Source organism: Dendropsophus ebraccatus, chromosome 2 (assembly GCF_027789765.1).
Source record: "Dendropsophus ebraccatus isolate aDenEbr1 chromosome 2, aDenEbr1.pat, whole genome shotgun sequence".
NCBI classification, from domain to species: Eukaryota; Metazoa; Chordata; class Amphibia; order Anura; family Hylidae; genus Dendropsophus; species Dendropsophus ebraccatus.
Window position 1 is genome coordinate 104,396,901 of NC_091455.1, and position 16,144 is coordinate 104,413,044.

The 16,144-nt window shown below is 44.2% G+C and overlaps 1 protein-coding gene across 4 annotated transcripts in view; it reads left to right on the plus strand.

Moving 5' to 3' along the window:
* The window catches only part of PIGN (phosphatidylinositol glycan anchor biosynthesis class N), a 209,344-nt gene that overhangs the window by 39,583 nt on the left and 153,617 nt on the right, over window positions 1-16,144 (plus strand). For all 4 annotated transcript variants that reach the window (XM_069958130.1, XM_069958132.1, XM_069958131.1 and 1 more), the window contains exons 9-10: window positions 5,777-5,817; window positions 15,451-15,510. In XM_069958130.1, coding sequence (XP_069814231.1) covers window positions 5,777-5,817; window positions 15,451-15,510 — 101 coding nt within the window. The remainder of the gene's footprint in view (window positions 1-5,776; window positions 5,818-15,450; window positions 15,511-16,144) is intronic.

Consider the following 16,144-nt stretch of genomic DNA (forward strand, 5'->3'; position numbering starts at 1 on the left):
TCCCCTGATTTCTCAGTTTCCTCAAAATATGGTCCCTATCCCCAGAACATAAGACCTTTACTATAAGGGTACGTGGCGGCGCACCCTGAGGGTGGGGCCCTCGCCGGCACCCTATGAGCACGTTCTATACCAAACAGAGAAGAGAGTTCAGATTTCCCCATCAAATCCTAAAACCAACTGTAGCAAAATTCAGACTCATTGTTCCCTTCTGAACCTTCAGGGAGTCCTATAATTGTCACGGCCACAGCGGCGTCCCGCGTTCCGGGCCGCCACCGCGACCGCCTCCTGCCCCATGCAGCAGCCGGTGTCCATAGTCAGGGACCCGGAGCTGCTATTACTTCGGCCCCGGCGGGCGCCTCACCTCTCCACGCTCCTGTCTCTCGCTGTGCCGGCCGGCGCGTGCGTCCCCGCCTCCTAGGGCGCGCACGCGCCGGCTGTCTCAGATTTAAAGGGGCAGTGCGCTCCTAATTGGTAGTTGCACCCAATCACTCCCCTATAAATCCCAGCATGCCCTGTCCCTTGTGTTGGAGCCTCTACATGCTTCCCATAGCGTTGGCCCAGCCCCTGTTGTTCCTGTTTCCTATCTGCCACCTGGTCCCAAGTCCTTGTTCCTGATTCCTTCCTGCTACCTGGTCCCTAGTCCTTGTTCCTGGTTCCTATCCGTTACCTGGTCCCTAGTCTGTGTTCCTGGTTCCTGTTCCCCTGTGTCACCGTGGCTCCTGAGTTCAGCCTGTCACCTGCGGACACGCCTACTGCTCCTGCCACGCCTCGCCTGCCGTCACCAGCAACCAAGCCAGGGGTAGCGACCTGGGGGTCGCCTGCCGCAGCAAGTCCATCCCGCCTTGCGGCGGGCTCTGGTGAAAACCAGCGGCCCCTTAGACTCCGCTCCCTGGTGAGGTTAGTGCCATCGCTGGTGCCGGTCCAGTGGATCCACTACTCCAGGCGTTACAATAATCCTAAGATTACATCTCCTCGATCTATCTTCAAGGTCCTGAAGTTTAGTTCTAATATCTATGATGTCCTTTTTGAGGGACTCTACCTCTTTTTGTGTGTGCTTTACCAAGTTGTCTAGCCCTGGCATGTCCTTCTTGATGTTAACCACTCTATGTCTGACTTTAAGATCATCTCTTATTAGAGTAATATCTGCAGACACATAAGATAATTGCGTGGACAAGTCAGAGATAGCTTTGACACATTTTTGAACCTCACTCAGGATTTCACCAAGTTCAGGGTGAGTGGGAGATTTCTCCCCCCCCCCCCCCATTCCCTCGCCAGGGAGAACCCCGCCGAGCACCAAAAATCTGTAGCCCGGGGTTCCCCCAACTAAAGGTGAAGGAGAGCCTGTCCTTTCCGCCCACACTTTTACCCACAGGGGGGGTCTTCAAAGATTTATCTAACTTAGTAGTTTCCCCTTTGTCTTTAGGCGAAGTCTTAGGCACACCCTTGTTGGCTGCCTTAGGGGGCATTTTCACCTAGTACCCAACTATATAGCAACAGCAACAGGCAAAACAGTCCTATTCAATTACCACGGTTGTAACAGCATATAATATGGTGTACCATAAAAGACACAATCAAGAAACTTGGCTTATAATAACAATTAAGTGAAATAAGTATCTCCAATATCAAATTGTTCAAGTAAGTTCAAGCCTGTTTGCGGTGTTATGGCGGAGGAAGCCCCAGCAGTCCAGACAGATTAATTCCACCGGCTTGCACGATGTCTTCATGCATAGCTACGGGCAATACTTTTATATTGCTTAAGACCAGTCCAGCTCCGGTAAATGGAGATAATATACAGCCAGTACTTAGCCTATTGCCAGGGAGTATACAATACTCTCAACGCTTGCTGAGAGCACGCTGTTGGTCGGTCCAGCGTGGCAGTGATGAAGGAGCAGACTTGTGGGGTCAGCGTCTGAAGGTCCGCCACGTGCCGTGCTGCCATAGGGGAGCACCAAGCACTGTCCACTGTGCAAGTCTGTCCATTTATATGGCTTCCCCAGGCAGACTCCATCGATCCCTGATCCTCAGGCATACTACCTGATCGCCTCCCCGACCCTGCACCGGACCGGGGGCCCCCGCAACAGCCTTATCCCCGCTTTAGTTCTATTCTCTGCTCACCCACTCAGCAGGCCCGGGGCGTCCTCTCCAAAGCGCCGCTATACATCCGTGGCCTTGCTCTCCCATCGGGCCTCGCTTTCTGGCGTCATCTCGCAAGTAAGCATCCTCCTCAGCACGTGACTGTGCTTCCACTTCGGCTCCATGGCAACCGCACTGCCGCACTTCGCCGGCGGGCGCATCAGCGTTCTCCCCCCGGCTCAATGCCTCCTCCTAGGTCCGCACCTCAGGCCGAAGATCCATGGCTCCCCAGCAGCGCATCTCTCACCCGGCCGGAGTTGCACGGAAAGTTAGTCCCCAGGCATAGGGGAGGGTGGGTGGGGGTGGGTGTTAAGCAGGAGTGAGCGCAGCGGTGTTACGTCATGCCGCGCATGCTCCCTCGCGCCATAATTATACTGCTTAAAAAACTTAAGTTAGGTAATAGCATTTAGCAAGTTAATGACCTTTATTTTTTTTATTTTTTTTACAAATTAAACAGCAATCCCTTTTTAGGATCCTGGTCATGAACAGCCATACTAAGATAATGTATAATAATATATGCAGCATGCTTCTTTAACTGGGACAAGAGACAAGTGAATGTTAATGCATATTCAGACTGCAAGTCAGACTGAAATGTCCTAGGTAACCTAGAAAGGATCATTTGTTATGTCACATTGTCTCTGCAATGTAATACATAAACTAAAACAGTAGACTTTCAGAGTTTCATTGAGGGTTGAGTATATATGAATGCTTACAGATGAATACTTAAAGCGTTCCTGTTATGTGGAGTATGTTTTGACATTTCCTCAGACATGTCAAATGTTCCTGATTGCTCTGGGTCTCACTTCTGGGTGATGTGGGTGTGCGCAGCAGTCCACTCCACTCCCCAGTCAGCCAAACATCCCACTCTTTTTGCTCCAGAGACTATAATGAAGCAAGAAGTTGAACTAGATTGACAGCCAGGAACAGATGCCCGCAGCTGTGCACTCCCCCTGGCTCAATCTTGAGATCGCAGTGGATCTCAGGAGTGAGAAAAATGTCTGATGGCATGTCAACAGTTATTACAAATGGCAGTAACACTTTACTTCCCAGGCGCTGCATTCCATTACTCTTTTGCTGACCTAAGTCATTTTTACTGTGCTGCAGCGACGACCCATGTGACTGCTGCAACCAGTCACTGGCCTCAAAGTAAAAGGTGCGAGAAAGGTGAGGCCAGTGATTGACTGTAGTGGTCATGTGGCTGTATAGGCATCATTATTGCAGCACAGCAACCAAACACTGGTGGAGAGCTCTGGAGTGGTGGGAAAGCAATTTAATTTTGTCATTTTAGGGCACTTCCTATCTTTAGCCATTTTTTCTTCCGATCTTGCAAAACCCTTTTATCCAGGACTAGTGAAACTTTATTGTAATATCACACACAACCTGAGGACAGGGGTTGTACTGTTTTTGCAAGAATGTAACTGTGCTTTTTCTTATCCTGGATATGGGGGGTATTTATGAAGACCTAATTTCTTAATGTGACTTTGCACTGGCTTCCGCCTCCCCAATTTCTTAAGAGGTGCACAGCTTGGTGTTTTAGGAGGCTACATATCCCTTCAAGATTGTTTTACATCAAGCTTCGCCTGTTTTGTTTGCACTAGACCGTGGCACGTGCAAAAATATTGCAGTTTATTCCTAAGAGTATTTCTAATCATTATTTTGTCAGTTCTTAGCACCCAAAGTAGCCTAATGACTATGTCTGTCTTTGAGCAGATGTATTCGGAAGGTCTGAAAGGATCTGGACGTGTAAACAAATTACAATATCTCCCAAACTTGAGAAGATAAAAGAGAAAATTGTGGCAGTCACCGATGATGATCAATACACTTTATTCCCAAAAGTCAGGCATGCACAAAGCAGGAAAGCAAACAACCCACACAGCCTAACAGCTGCTTACTTCCCTGTTTTGTGCATGCTTGACTTTGTGGAGTAAAGAGTATTGATCGGCATTGGTGACTGCCAGTTTTCTCTTTTCTCTTCTCGAGAAGTAATTGGTATTCCTATTTTTCCTGTGATTGTTGAGCACTGCAGAGATCTTATATGCATTTATGCATTTTGCTCTTTTCTTCTACCATACACACCTGACATAAAGATTTCTTAAAGTGTGCTGTCTGGGCATTGGTTGGGCTACAGCTGTAGTGTCTTGTTTGACCATGAGTATTTCCTGATTAATATATTTATTTTTGGGTTGACTAGTCTGCTGTCAAATATGAAAACTGATGAAAACCCCAAAAGCCCAAACCTGAAATTGAGATAAATTTGCACATAAAACTTAACCTTTAATTAAAAAAAAGTAACCAATGTACCTATACATTATCCAAAGTGCATAGGCACAATATTAGGGAGTAAAAATAGACATAACCCTACTGTTCGTTCTGTGATCCAGTTCCCTGCCTGATACCAAAAAACATCCGCCCGTTGCTGGTTTTACTAAGAGATGCATGCCTTTATAGTAAAGCCAAGCGGTCCTGCGCCTGGCACAGGGACTGCACAAAAATCTGCATTTACTCCATAGCAGGTGTAGATTTTTGTTGTTGTTTTACGCCTGGATATAAACCTTGATAAATTAGGCACAGGAGGAGGCCATGGCTCCTCCCCATCCTGTCCCCCATATTTTGTAATATTCATTAGTTGTATGTAAGGAAGTATGACTGCAGGATCAGCCTACCTAAGCTTACTTGTTTATGTAGTCTGTAATCACAAAACAGTATTTTTTAGAGCATAGCTGCTATGTTTCGAATCAGCTGGTTTCAGAAAGTTATATAGATTTGTAATTTTCTTCTGTTTAGAAATCTACAGTCACCCAGTACTTATCAGCTGCTGTATGTCCTGCAGGAAGTGGTGTATTTTTTCCCCCAGTCTGACACAGTGCTCTCTGCTGCCAGGAACAGGCACTGTTAAAGCAAAGCAGGTTTAGGTATGGGGATTTGCTTCTGCTTTGGACAGTTCTTGTCATTGACAGAGGAGCAGCAGTGAGCACTGTGTCAGACTGGAGAAAATACACCACTTCCTGCTGGACATACCGCAGCTGATAAGTGCTGGAAGACTTGAAATTTTCACAGAGATGTAAATTGCTAATTTATATAACTTCCTGACATCAGTTTATTTGAAAGAAAACAAATTTCGCCAGAGAACCCCTTTAAGGCTGAGTTCACACACAGTATATTTCAGGCAGTATTTGGTCCTCATGTCAGGTCCTCATAGCAACCAAAACCAGGAGTGGATTAAAAACACAGAAAGGCTCTGTTCACACAATGGTGAAATTGAGTGGATGGCCGCCATATAACAGTAAATAACCGCCATTATTTCAATACAACAGCCATTGTTTTAAAATAACAGCAAATATTTGCCATTAAATGGCGGCCATCCACTCAATTTCAACATTGTGTGAACAGATCCTTTCTGTGTTTTCAATCCACTCCTGGTTTTGGTTGCTATGAGGACCTGACATGAGGACCAAATACTGCCTGAAATATACTGTGTGTGAACCCAGCCTAAGTCTGCTAGCCCAAAACCTGGTATGAGAGACTGTCATTTTTGAGCACTTTTACAGTTATCAGAGGGAAGTATGCTTGTTTTCTTAAAAACACTAAAATTGCACATTGTTTTGGAGTGATAGAAGTAACCTTTTTTTTCTGTTTTTATCAGAATGGAATTTGGAGAGGTGGAAAAGACTTGATGTAAACCAGGTACAGTTGTCTTTTTTTAATGCAGTAAACAAGTAAACCCTTAAACACAAGAAATAGTGTACGTCTAGATGCTAATACATCTTTTTATCGTCTGAAGTATACTTTATTTACTGTCAGTTTGACATACAGTTAAATTTTTGTGGCATTTAGAAACATAGTTTATTTTATTATGTATTTATATTGTATACAACTAGAATAGAACCAGAATACAACCGCACTGGGGGAGTTACATCCATAAGCCTTATAGTAGGAATTGGGCTTGTTCACAGAACTTACCTGGCTTGGTCATATTCTTAGTTATCCGATCTTACAGCGACAGGAGCGACTTCGCACTGATCAGCTAAAGATTTGTAATGACAGTTAGGCTGGCTTTATACTGCCTTAAAATCTTTGAAAAACAGCAATAAAAACGCCATGGCGTGTTTTTTCTTTGGAAATATGCTAGTGGACAGTTTTGGTTAGAAGTCAGTGGAAGTCTATAATCTGCCTTACACACCTGGCGTTTTTTGGGGTGGAGTTTTTCTCTCCTATCTTTAGGGTGGCGTTTTTGAGGCTTTGTGGCAGTTTTTCCAAACACAGCATGCGTTTTTTTCGGCAAACTGTGGTGTTTTTTCTCCCATAGACTTCAGTGGGATTGTTTTGGATGTCTCAAAAACACCGGGTCACTGCATAAATGCACTTAGGGTAGGGCTATACTATGACTTTTTGTGGTACGGTTTGATTGATTTTAATGTTTGAGTGACAGCTCTAGTCCACAAGATTGAATAGTCTCAGTATACCCTAGCCCAATCAGACAATTCCCCAGAAAAATGTGTGACTGTCACCTTACGAAGAAATATAACTAGAAAGAACATTAGAATTTTATTGAAGACTAGAAAAAGCACCCGGCGCTGCCCAGGTATAAAGTGTTAGTGTGGTAATTAGATTTGTTCCAAGGTCGCCCAGAAGGCAAATCTATGCCATTGTTTTGTTTTTTTTTGTTTAACGGGAAATCACCAGGGGCCTTATATATCCCTTTATACACTATATACCCCAACAGTTCTGCACTGTTTATGTAAATTGTAGGTTAGAAATAAACTAAAAACTTTAAACATCCTAAATACCTAATAGCCAAACTGAGATGTCATCATGTGATCAGACTGTATACAAAGCCTGGTTATATACAACATTGGCAGTTTTACATACAGAGCCTGGTTATATACAACATTGTCAGTGTAATATACAGCCTGGTTATATGCAACATTGGCAGTGTTATACAGTATACAGCCTGGAATACAACATTAACAGTGTTATACTGAGCCTGGTTATATACAACATTAGCAGTGTTATATACAGCCTGGTTATGTACAACATTGGTAGTGTTATACAGATCCTGGTTATGTACAACATTGGTAGTGTTATGCTGAGCCTGGTTATATGCAACATTGGCAGTGTTATATACAGCCTGGTTATATACAACATTAGCAGTGTTATATACAGCCTGGTTACATACAACATTGGTAGTGTTATGCTGAGCCTGGTTATATACAACATTGACAGTGTTAGTGGTGGTCCTGTATACCTGTAGTATATAGTTGGTGGAGTTCCTGTATACCTTTAGTGTATAGTTGTGGGGTCCTGTATACCTGTAGTGTGTAGTTTGCCCCCCCCCCCCCCCGCACGACTGCAGACCATAAGTAAGGTGTGTGTGCAGAAAAACAAAAGAAATGTTGTCAGCTCACCCACTCAGTGCAGAAAACCTGCAGCTTATAATAATAAGTGCATACACAATCCTGCATCATCATAATCTGGCCCTCTACCACTACCTTTCTTCCTAGGTGAGGACAGAAGATGTTTCAAAGTTTCTAATACTGTATACACTCCATCCCCCCCTCTTGCAGGTAGCCCCCGTACTGTATACACTCCCCCCCCCCCCTTGCAGGTACTCCTATACTGTATACACTTCCTCCCTGCAGGTAGCCCACATATTGTATACACTCCCCCCGCAGGTAGCCCCCATACTATATACACCCCCACCCCTGCGGGCCGCCCCCATACTCTATACACTCCCCCCACTTGCAGGTAGCCCCCATACTCTATACACCCCCCCTTGCAGGTAGTCCCTATACTGTATACATTCCACCCGCAGGTAGCCCCCATACTCTATACACCCCCCCTTCTTGCAGGTTGGCCTTATACTGTATACACTCCACTCCACAGGTAGCCCCCATACTGTATAAACTAACCACCCCTGCAGGTATCCCCCATACTGTATACACTGCCCCCCTTGCAGATAGCCCCCATACTGTATACACTCCCCCCTTCAGGTAACCCCCATGCTGTACAAACTCCCCTCTGCATGTAGCCCCCATGATGTATACACTCCCCCCTGCAGGTAGCCCCCATGCTGTATACACTTCCCCCCCTGCAGGTAACCCTATGACATTGCCGAGGAAGTTAATTTACATACTTGCAGCGAAATTGTCAATCTCGCTGCGAGTATGTAAATTAACCCCCTCGGTGGCCGGAGCGTAACTTACTATGACAGAGGCACCATTATCCCGCCCGTTCAGACCGCTGTTAGATCGTGCAGGCTCTCTCCAGTGTCTTCAGCGCTGTGCTGCTGCTGCCGGGCACGGCTCTCAACGCCCCCCCCTCCCCCCGAAGCAAGCTTGAGCGGTGTGTGCAACGTCCAGAGCCGTGAGGAGAGAGCTGTGCCCGGCAGCAGCAGCACAGCGCTGAGCACACTGCAGGGGAGCCTGCACGATCTAACAGTGGTCTGTGCAGGCGGAATGATGGGTGCCTCTGTCAGTGTAAGTTACGCTCCTGCCGCCGAGGGGGTTAATCTACATACTTGCAGCAGGATGACCATCTCGCTGCGAGTATATAGTGTCATAGGGTTGAATGACACTGGATCTGCAGAGGATTTTACTGCAAATTCGCAGCGTGAAATCCGCTGCAAATCCGGTAGGTGTTTTGTACCCTTACTTTATTTATTTCTGTGGATCTGTTCACAGGCAGCTGCCCTAGCAACCAATTCCAGCTCCCTGTTAAAATGAAAGTAGTAATCCTATTGGTTGCTAAGGCTTCCAACTGTTGCCGATTTTGCTGGCAAGCTGAAGCACTAATTATGTCACCTGTGTGTGCAGTGTGGAGATTCTCCCATTCATCTCTATGGGTGCTCTTCCCCCTCCCACTCCTGTACAGTCATGGCCAAAAGTTTTGGGAATGATACAAATATTAATTTTTACAAAGTCTACTGCTTCAGGTTTTAAAATGGCAATTTGCATATACTCCAGAATGTTATAAAGAGTGATCAGCTTAACAGCAATTACTTGCAAAGTCAATATTTGCCAGGAAATGAACTTTATCCCCCAAAACACATTTTAACATCATTGCAGCCCTGCCTTAAAAGGACCAGCTAACATTGTTTCAGTGATTTCTCCATTAACACAGGTGTGGGTGTTGATGAGGACAGGGCTGGAGGTCAATCTGTCATGATTAAGTAAGAATGACACCACTGAACACTGCAAAAGGAGGCTGGTGCTTGGCATAATTGTTTCTCTTCTGTTAACCATGGTTATCTCTAAAGAAACACGTGCAGTCATCATTGCACTGCACAAAAATGGCCTAACAGGTAAGAGTATCGCAGCTAGAAAGATTGCACCTCAGTCAACAATCTATCGCATCATCAAAAACTTCAAGGAGAGAGGTTCCATTGTTGCCAAAAAGGCTCCAGGGCGCCCAAGAAAGACCAACAAGCGCCAGGACCGTCTCTTAAAAGTGTTTCAGCTGCGGGATAGGGCTACCAGCAGTGCAGAGCTTGCTCAGGAATGGCAGCAGACAGGTGTGAGTGCATCTGCTCGCACTGTGAGGCAGAGAGGGCAGCAAAGAAGCCACTTCTCTCCAGAAAAAACATCAGGGACAGAATGATATTCTGCAAAAGGTACAGGGAATGGACTGCTGAGGACTGGGGTAAAGTCATTTTCGCTAATGAATCCCCTTTTCCGATTGTTTGGGACATCTGAAAAACAGCTTATTCGGAAAAGACGAGATGAGCGCTACCACCAGTCTTGTCTCAAGCCAACTGTAAAGCATCCTGAAACCATTCATGTGTGGGGTTGCTTCTCAGCCAAGGGAATCGGCTCTCTCACAGTCTTGCCTAAAAACACAGCCATGAATAAAGAATGGTACCAGAATGTCCTCCAAGAGCAACTTCTCCCAACCGTCCAAGAGCAGTTTGGCGATTAACAATGCCTTTTCCAGCATGATGGAGCACCTTGTCATAAAGCAATGGTGATAACTAAATGGCTCAGCGAACAAAACATAGAGATTTGGGGTCCATGGCCTGGAAACTCCACAGATCTTAATCTCATTAAGAACTTGTGGTCAATCATCAAGAGACGGTGGACAAACAAAAACCAACAAATTCTGACAAAATGCAAGCATTGATTGTTCAAGAATGGACTGCTATCAGTCAGGATTTGGTTCAGAAGTTGATTAAAAGCATGGACAAATGCAGAGGTCCTGAAGAAGAAGGGTCAACACTGCAAATATTGACTTGCTTCATTAACTCATTCTAACTGTCAATATAAGCTTTTGTTACTCATAATATGATTGCAATTATATTTCTGTATGTGATAAAAACATCTGACAAACACACATAAAAACCAGAGGGCAGCAGATCATATAAAAATATAATATTGGTGTCATTCTCAAAACTTTTGGCCATGACTGTACATCTGGCAAAGACGGGACCTTCGCTCTAACGTTCCCGGGCACCCTATGTATCTGTGGGCCAAATTTGGGGTCAAACGGTTCAGGCGTTTGAAAGTCTATAGGAGACAGACGGACAGACTTTCATTTTTATGATATAGATGACAGGAAGAATCTTATTACCTATATTAACCAAAAAAGTGTTACTGAACAAAATTATTTAATAGTTTTGTTCCGTTCGAAGAATGCGTTAATATTTATTCCCCTTTTTTATGTGCCGATCTCTTGCTTCCTCTCATTAAATAGCCGCGCAGCACAACTTATTAGTATCTGTCATCTTCTGAGATGTTGGTGCTGATCAGTCCATTCTCTAACAGGCAAACAGTGGCTGGTGAGCACGCTTTAATCATTAGAAGACAGGGTTGGCATAGCTGTGTCTTTCTATTTTAATACAGAAATCAGACTCGTGTATGTGAAGCCCTATTTGTCCCAGTCTATGGATTTTGTTTTTTCTTTGCACAGCTTCTATTTGTGTGATTTTTTTTGGGGGGGGAGGGTGGGGGGGTTGTGCTTTCACTTAATACAGTATGTCAACATGGACTCTTTTAATGCCTGATTTTCTCTTAATGCTTTAGTGACTGTATTTTAGTATAGAATAAGTATCTTCAAGTTTTATCTAAGTTCATACAAAGCTCAGCAAGTTGCACGCAGTAATAATAGTTATTATTGCTATTGCATTGACCAGAAGTGTTTACAATGTACTTTATATACACACAGATCAGACAAAACATTAACTCTTTCTGGATCGGACCTTAACCCCTTAAGGACAGAGCCAATTTCGATTTTTGCGTTTTCGTTTTTTCCTCCTTGTGCATCAAAGGCCATAGCACTTGCATTTTTCCACCTAGAAACCCACATGAGCCCTTATTTTTTTGCGTCACTAATTGTACTTTGCAATGACAGGCTGACTTTTTGCATAAAGTACACTGCGAAACCAGAAAAAAATTCAAAGTGTGGTGAAATTGAAAAAAAAACAACGCATTTTGTTTATTTTGGGGAAATGTGTTTTTACGCCATTCGCCCTGGGGTAAAATTGACTTGTTATGCACGTTCCTCAAGTCGTTACGATTAAAACGATAGGTAACATGTATAACTTATATTGTATCTGATGGCCTGTAAAAAATTCAAACCATTGTCAACAAATATACGTCACTTAAAACCGCTCCATTCCCAGGCTTATAGCGCTTTTATCCTTTGGTCTATGGGGCTGTGTCAGGTGTCATTTTTTGCGCCATGATGTGTTCTTTCTATCAGTACCTTGATTGCGCATATACGACTTTTTGATCGCTTTTTATTACAATTTTTCTGGATTTGATGCGACCAAAAATGCGCAATTTTGCACTTTGGGATTTTTTTGCGCTTACGCCGTTCACCGTACGAGATCAGGAATGTGATTAATTAATAGTTCGGGCGATTACGCACGCGGCGATAGCAAACATGTTTGTTTATTTATTTATTTGTTTACTTTTATTTATAACCTGGGAAAAGGGGGGTGATTCAGACTTTTATTAGGGGAGGGGGCTTTTTATTGACAACAACACTATATATTTTTTTTTTACACATATACTAGAAGCCCCCCTGGGGGACTTCTAGTATATACACTTTGATCTCTCATTGAGATCTCTGCAGCATAGATATGCTGCAGAGATCCATGAGATAGGCACTCGTCTACTTCCGGTTGCTGCAGCCGGAAGTAAACAAGTGCCGAGAAGGGGATGGCGCCATCTTGGAGCGGTCCCCTTCCGGCTTCAGAAACGGAGATCGCTCCTCTGGGATAACATCCCGGAGGAGCGATCTCCGCCACTAGACACCAGGGAGACGCTGGATCCGGTAATCGGATGCAGCTGTCATGTTTGACAGCTGCATCTGATTACTGTATTAGCGGGCACGGCGATCGGACCGTGCCCGCTAATACCTACGGTCCCGGGCAACAAGCGGCACCCGGGACCGCCGTGGTTCAGAGCGGGGTCGCCATGCGGCCCCGCTCTGAACGCCCTTACCGGCAATAGGGCGTACCTATACGCCCTCTGTCGTTAAGGGGTTAAAGCGTAACTGTCATATTTTTTTTTATTGCAGAAATCAGTAGTATAAGCGATTTTAAGAAACTCTGTAATAGGTTTTATCAGCCAAAAAAGCCTCTTTCTGTACTCAAGAAGCAATTTCCCAGCCTCCCCCCCTGACTTCTTATCTGTGCATTATCAGGCAAACACGTCTTCATTACAGAGAAGCCAGTGAAGACAGCTCTGCTCTCCCCATTCTATCCTTATGGAGGGTGGAGGGGCCGAGGGAGATGAGGGAGCAGGAAGAGGTGACATGAAGGTCAGCTGTTTGTAGACTGTCTGGGCACCTAAACCGCAGGATTCTGGGGTCAGAAAGGTCAGTGCTTATCTATGAACTTACTGAGAGAAGATTGCAGGGTGTAGTGCTTTGCAAGACTGCTCCGTGCTCAGTCACTCCTAACAGCCCCTCCTCTCTCCATAGCCACATAATGGACACAGAAATCCTCCTTCTTCTGAAGTGAGGGGGGAGGCTGGGAGATTGCTTTTTCAGTCCAGAAGGAAACTCTTTTGGTTTATAAAACCTATTACAGAGTTTCTTAAAATCGCTTGTACTATAGATAGTTAATGTTTTTAAAAAAATGGCCCTGAAATGACAGTTACGCTTTAAGGACCAGAGCCCAGAGCCCATTTTTCAGTTCTGACCTGTCTCACTTAATTCGTTATAGCTCTGGAATGCTTTAACTTATCCTAGTGATTCAGAGAGTCTTCGAGGATTTATTTAGAGGCGCAATGCCTCTACATAAATCCTATGTACAAGGGAGCCTCTTAGTTCACACACAGTGAAACCTACGCTACCTCAGAGCTGTTGTAGGTTTTACTGACTTTTTTCTGGCATAGAAATTTTAAATGTGGGGCACTCGCTCTTTTAGCCTTATGGATAATGCAGTTGCCCTGACCACAGCATCCGTATGGTTAACTGTCATCATCAGAGCACAGCTCCAGTGCTGACAGTTGTCGCAGGTGCCCAGCTATCACTGACAGCCAGGACCTGTGGTGGATGGCATGGGCAGAGCTTCTGTGCCTGTTTCATCCACTGATGTTATTGTACGTACATTTGCTGGAACTCACCATGAAAAAGGAGGTACAGTTACATCCATTTGCGGTTAAAAGTACTTCCCTAATATTGTGTAGTGATTACTTGCCTGTTTTTAACCTCTTAAATGCCGTGATGTCTAACGATCACAGAGTGTAAGGAAGTCAGTGACAGGAGAAGTATCTGTCATTGACTGATCACAGGTCTCAATCAATTTCCCTGACAGGCGGGGGTATAATACTTACCTCAAATCCTGTCAGATTGGTGATCTTCTCAAAGAGTCTGTCTCAGTCAGACTCTATTGGGGAGATTTATCAAACTGGTGTAAAGTAGAAGTGTCCCAGTTGCCCCTAGCAACCAATCAGAGTCCACCTTTCATTCTTCACAGATTCCTTGGAAAATGAAAGGTGGAATCTGATTGGTTGCTAGGGGCAACTGAGCCAGTTTTACTTTACACCATGTTTGATAAATCTCCCCCTTTGTGCAGATCACTGATAATTCTAATCAGAGCTATTCAATGGCATAGCATTGATCAGTATATTCAATCTAATGATTGCATGTAATAGTCCCATTTTACAAATAAAAATATATAGGATTAAAATTTGATATTGTCCGATTCATTAAAATATTACAACATTGTTACCGCACAGTGAACAGTGTAAACGAAAAATGGGAAAAAAAATCCACCAGGATTGGTAATTTTTTTTTCTCATATCAGAAAAAAAAATTAATAAAAAGTGACCAAAAACTCCCATTTGCACCAATATGTTACCAATAAAAACCGAAGATCATGGCACAAAAAATGATCCCCCAACCAGGTGGAAAAATTAGTTTTTTGACTTAACAAATATTGGACAAATCCAATATTGGCACTTGAACAAAAAAATGTAAGGCTACAATAAATATTGCACAATCTCTATATTGTATGGCCTAATAGCAGCATTGGACCACACCAATGAATTGCATTATGCCCCTATGCTTGAGGTCACGTAATTAACCCCACCTGCACCACAATACTAACCCAGTTGCCACATCCTGGTTCCCACCTCTCCACACTCCAATGCGTTTTGCTGGCGCTTTGTCAAGGAGCGATACATAGCTCGCCTTAGCTGTTTGCCACCCATGTGGTTGCACAGGATACCAACTGCTAGACAGTTGGGGAGGAGGAATGTGACAGCAGGTCAGGAGACCTAACCCCCAGTCTTGTTGTGTCTCTTTAATACATGATGGATACAGACCACCACAGTGATGTCATTACACTGCTCCATATCAGAATTTAGGTGCAGGATGGGGCAGGAATTCCATGTAGAAGGCTTCTCTTCCTCTTTGAAGCCTTAATGTGTGGTGGTGTGCTGGAGTGCTGCTTCTTCTAAGCGTATTGATACGTACCTAAATAGGACCGCTGCGGTTCTGCCTGCCTGAAGATTTGCACCCTTTCTCTCCTTCCCATGTATTGGTGCTGTAATTATGAATGGGCAGTTTTTCTTGGAACTTGATGTATCAGTAGTATAAGTAGATTTGAGACATTTTATTACAGTGATCCTCAACATTCAAGATGTTATGAGGTCCTACGTTTCATGACTATATATAATGTATTTATGGGCAGTTTCTAATGAAATTGGTAATTGAAATTGAAATTGGTAATATAAATATTATGTCACTAAATATCATAGTAGAAATATTCCTTCATGTAGTGTAGTCATGTTTAATACAAAAGCTTTCATGAAATGGATGGATTCATTAATACTAAATACTGAATGATTTAATATTTCTTTTGCTTTTCAGGCGGACGTGGCTCCACTGATGTCAGCTCTTATCGGAATCTCGTACCCCTTGAATTCTGTGGTAATGACTAGTCCCTTTAATCAAACCTATTTTTCCTGAAACACTTTGTAATTAACAGTGCTGACAGGGGTTGAGCCATTGTGATCTGGGCTATAGCTAGAGCAAGCTGGCAGTGGCACCAGAACAGCAATGTAGCACACTCTTGTTGGCTTTGCTTTATTTTCTTCAAAGGTCACATGCGTATACAGTAGTTAGGGGCTGACTATATAAATGGTTTCTTTGTGCGTTTGTTATAATAATTCTAGGTTCTGGGTTAATAATGACTGGACCCTTGCCAGTCAGACATTGATGGCATATCTTTGCAATTTGCCATGAATGTCTATCCTGGAACAACTCCTTAAAGTGACACTGTCACCCTCTTTTAACATTACACAGGTGTAAAGGGTAAATTTTGCAGTTTTCATACCTTATTTCATATCATTGTCAAGCGCCACTTAGCCCCTTCCACAACACCATCATTGGCTCCGTGATGTCATCAACGCATAGACAGCCATTGGAACAGGCCAGCCTAAAGGTCTAGGCCCCAACCCCTCTAGGTCCGCCCATACCAATGGCTGCTGAGGAGGCAGGGCCTATGCACCGATGACGTCACAGTGGCGGGCCAACGGTGGCGTTGTGGGTGAGGCTAAGTGGC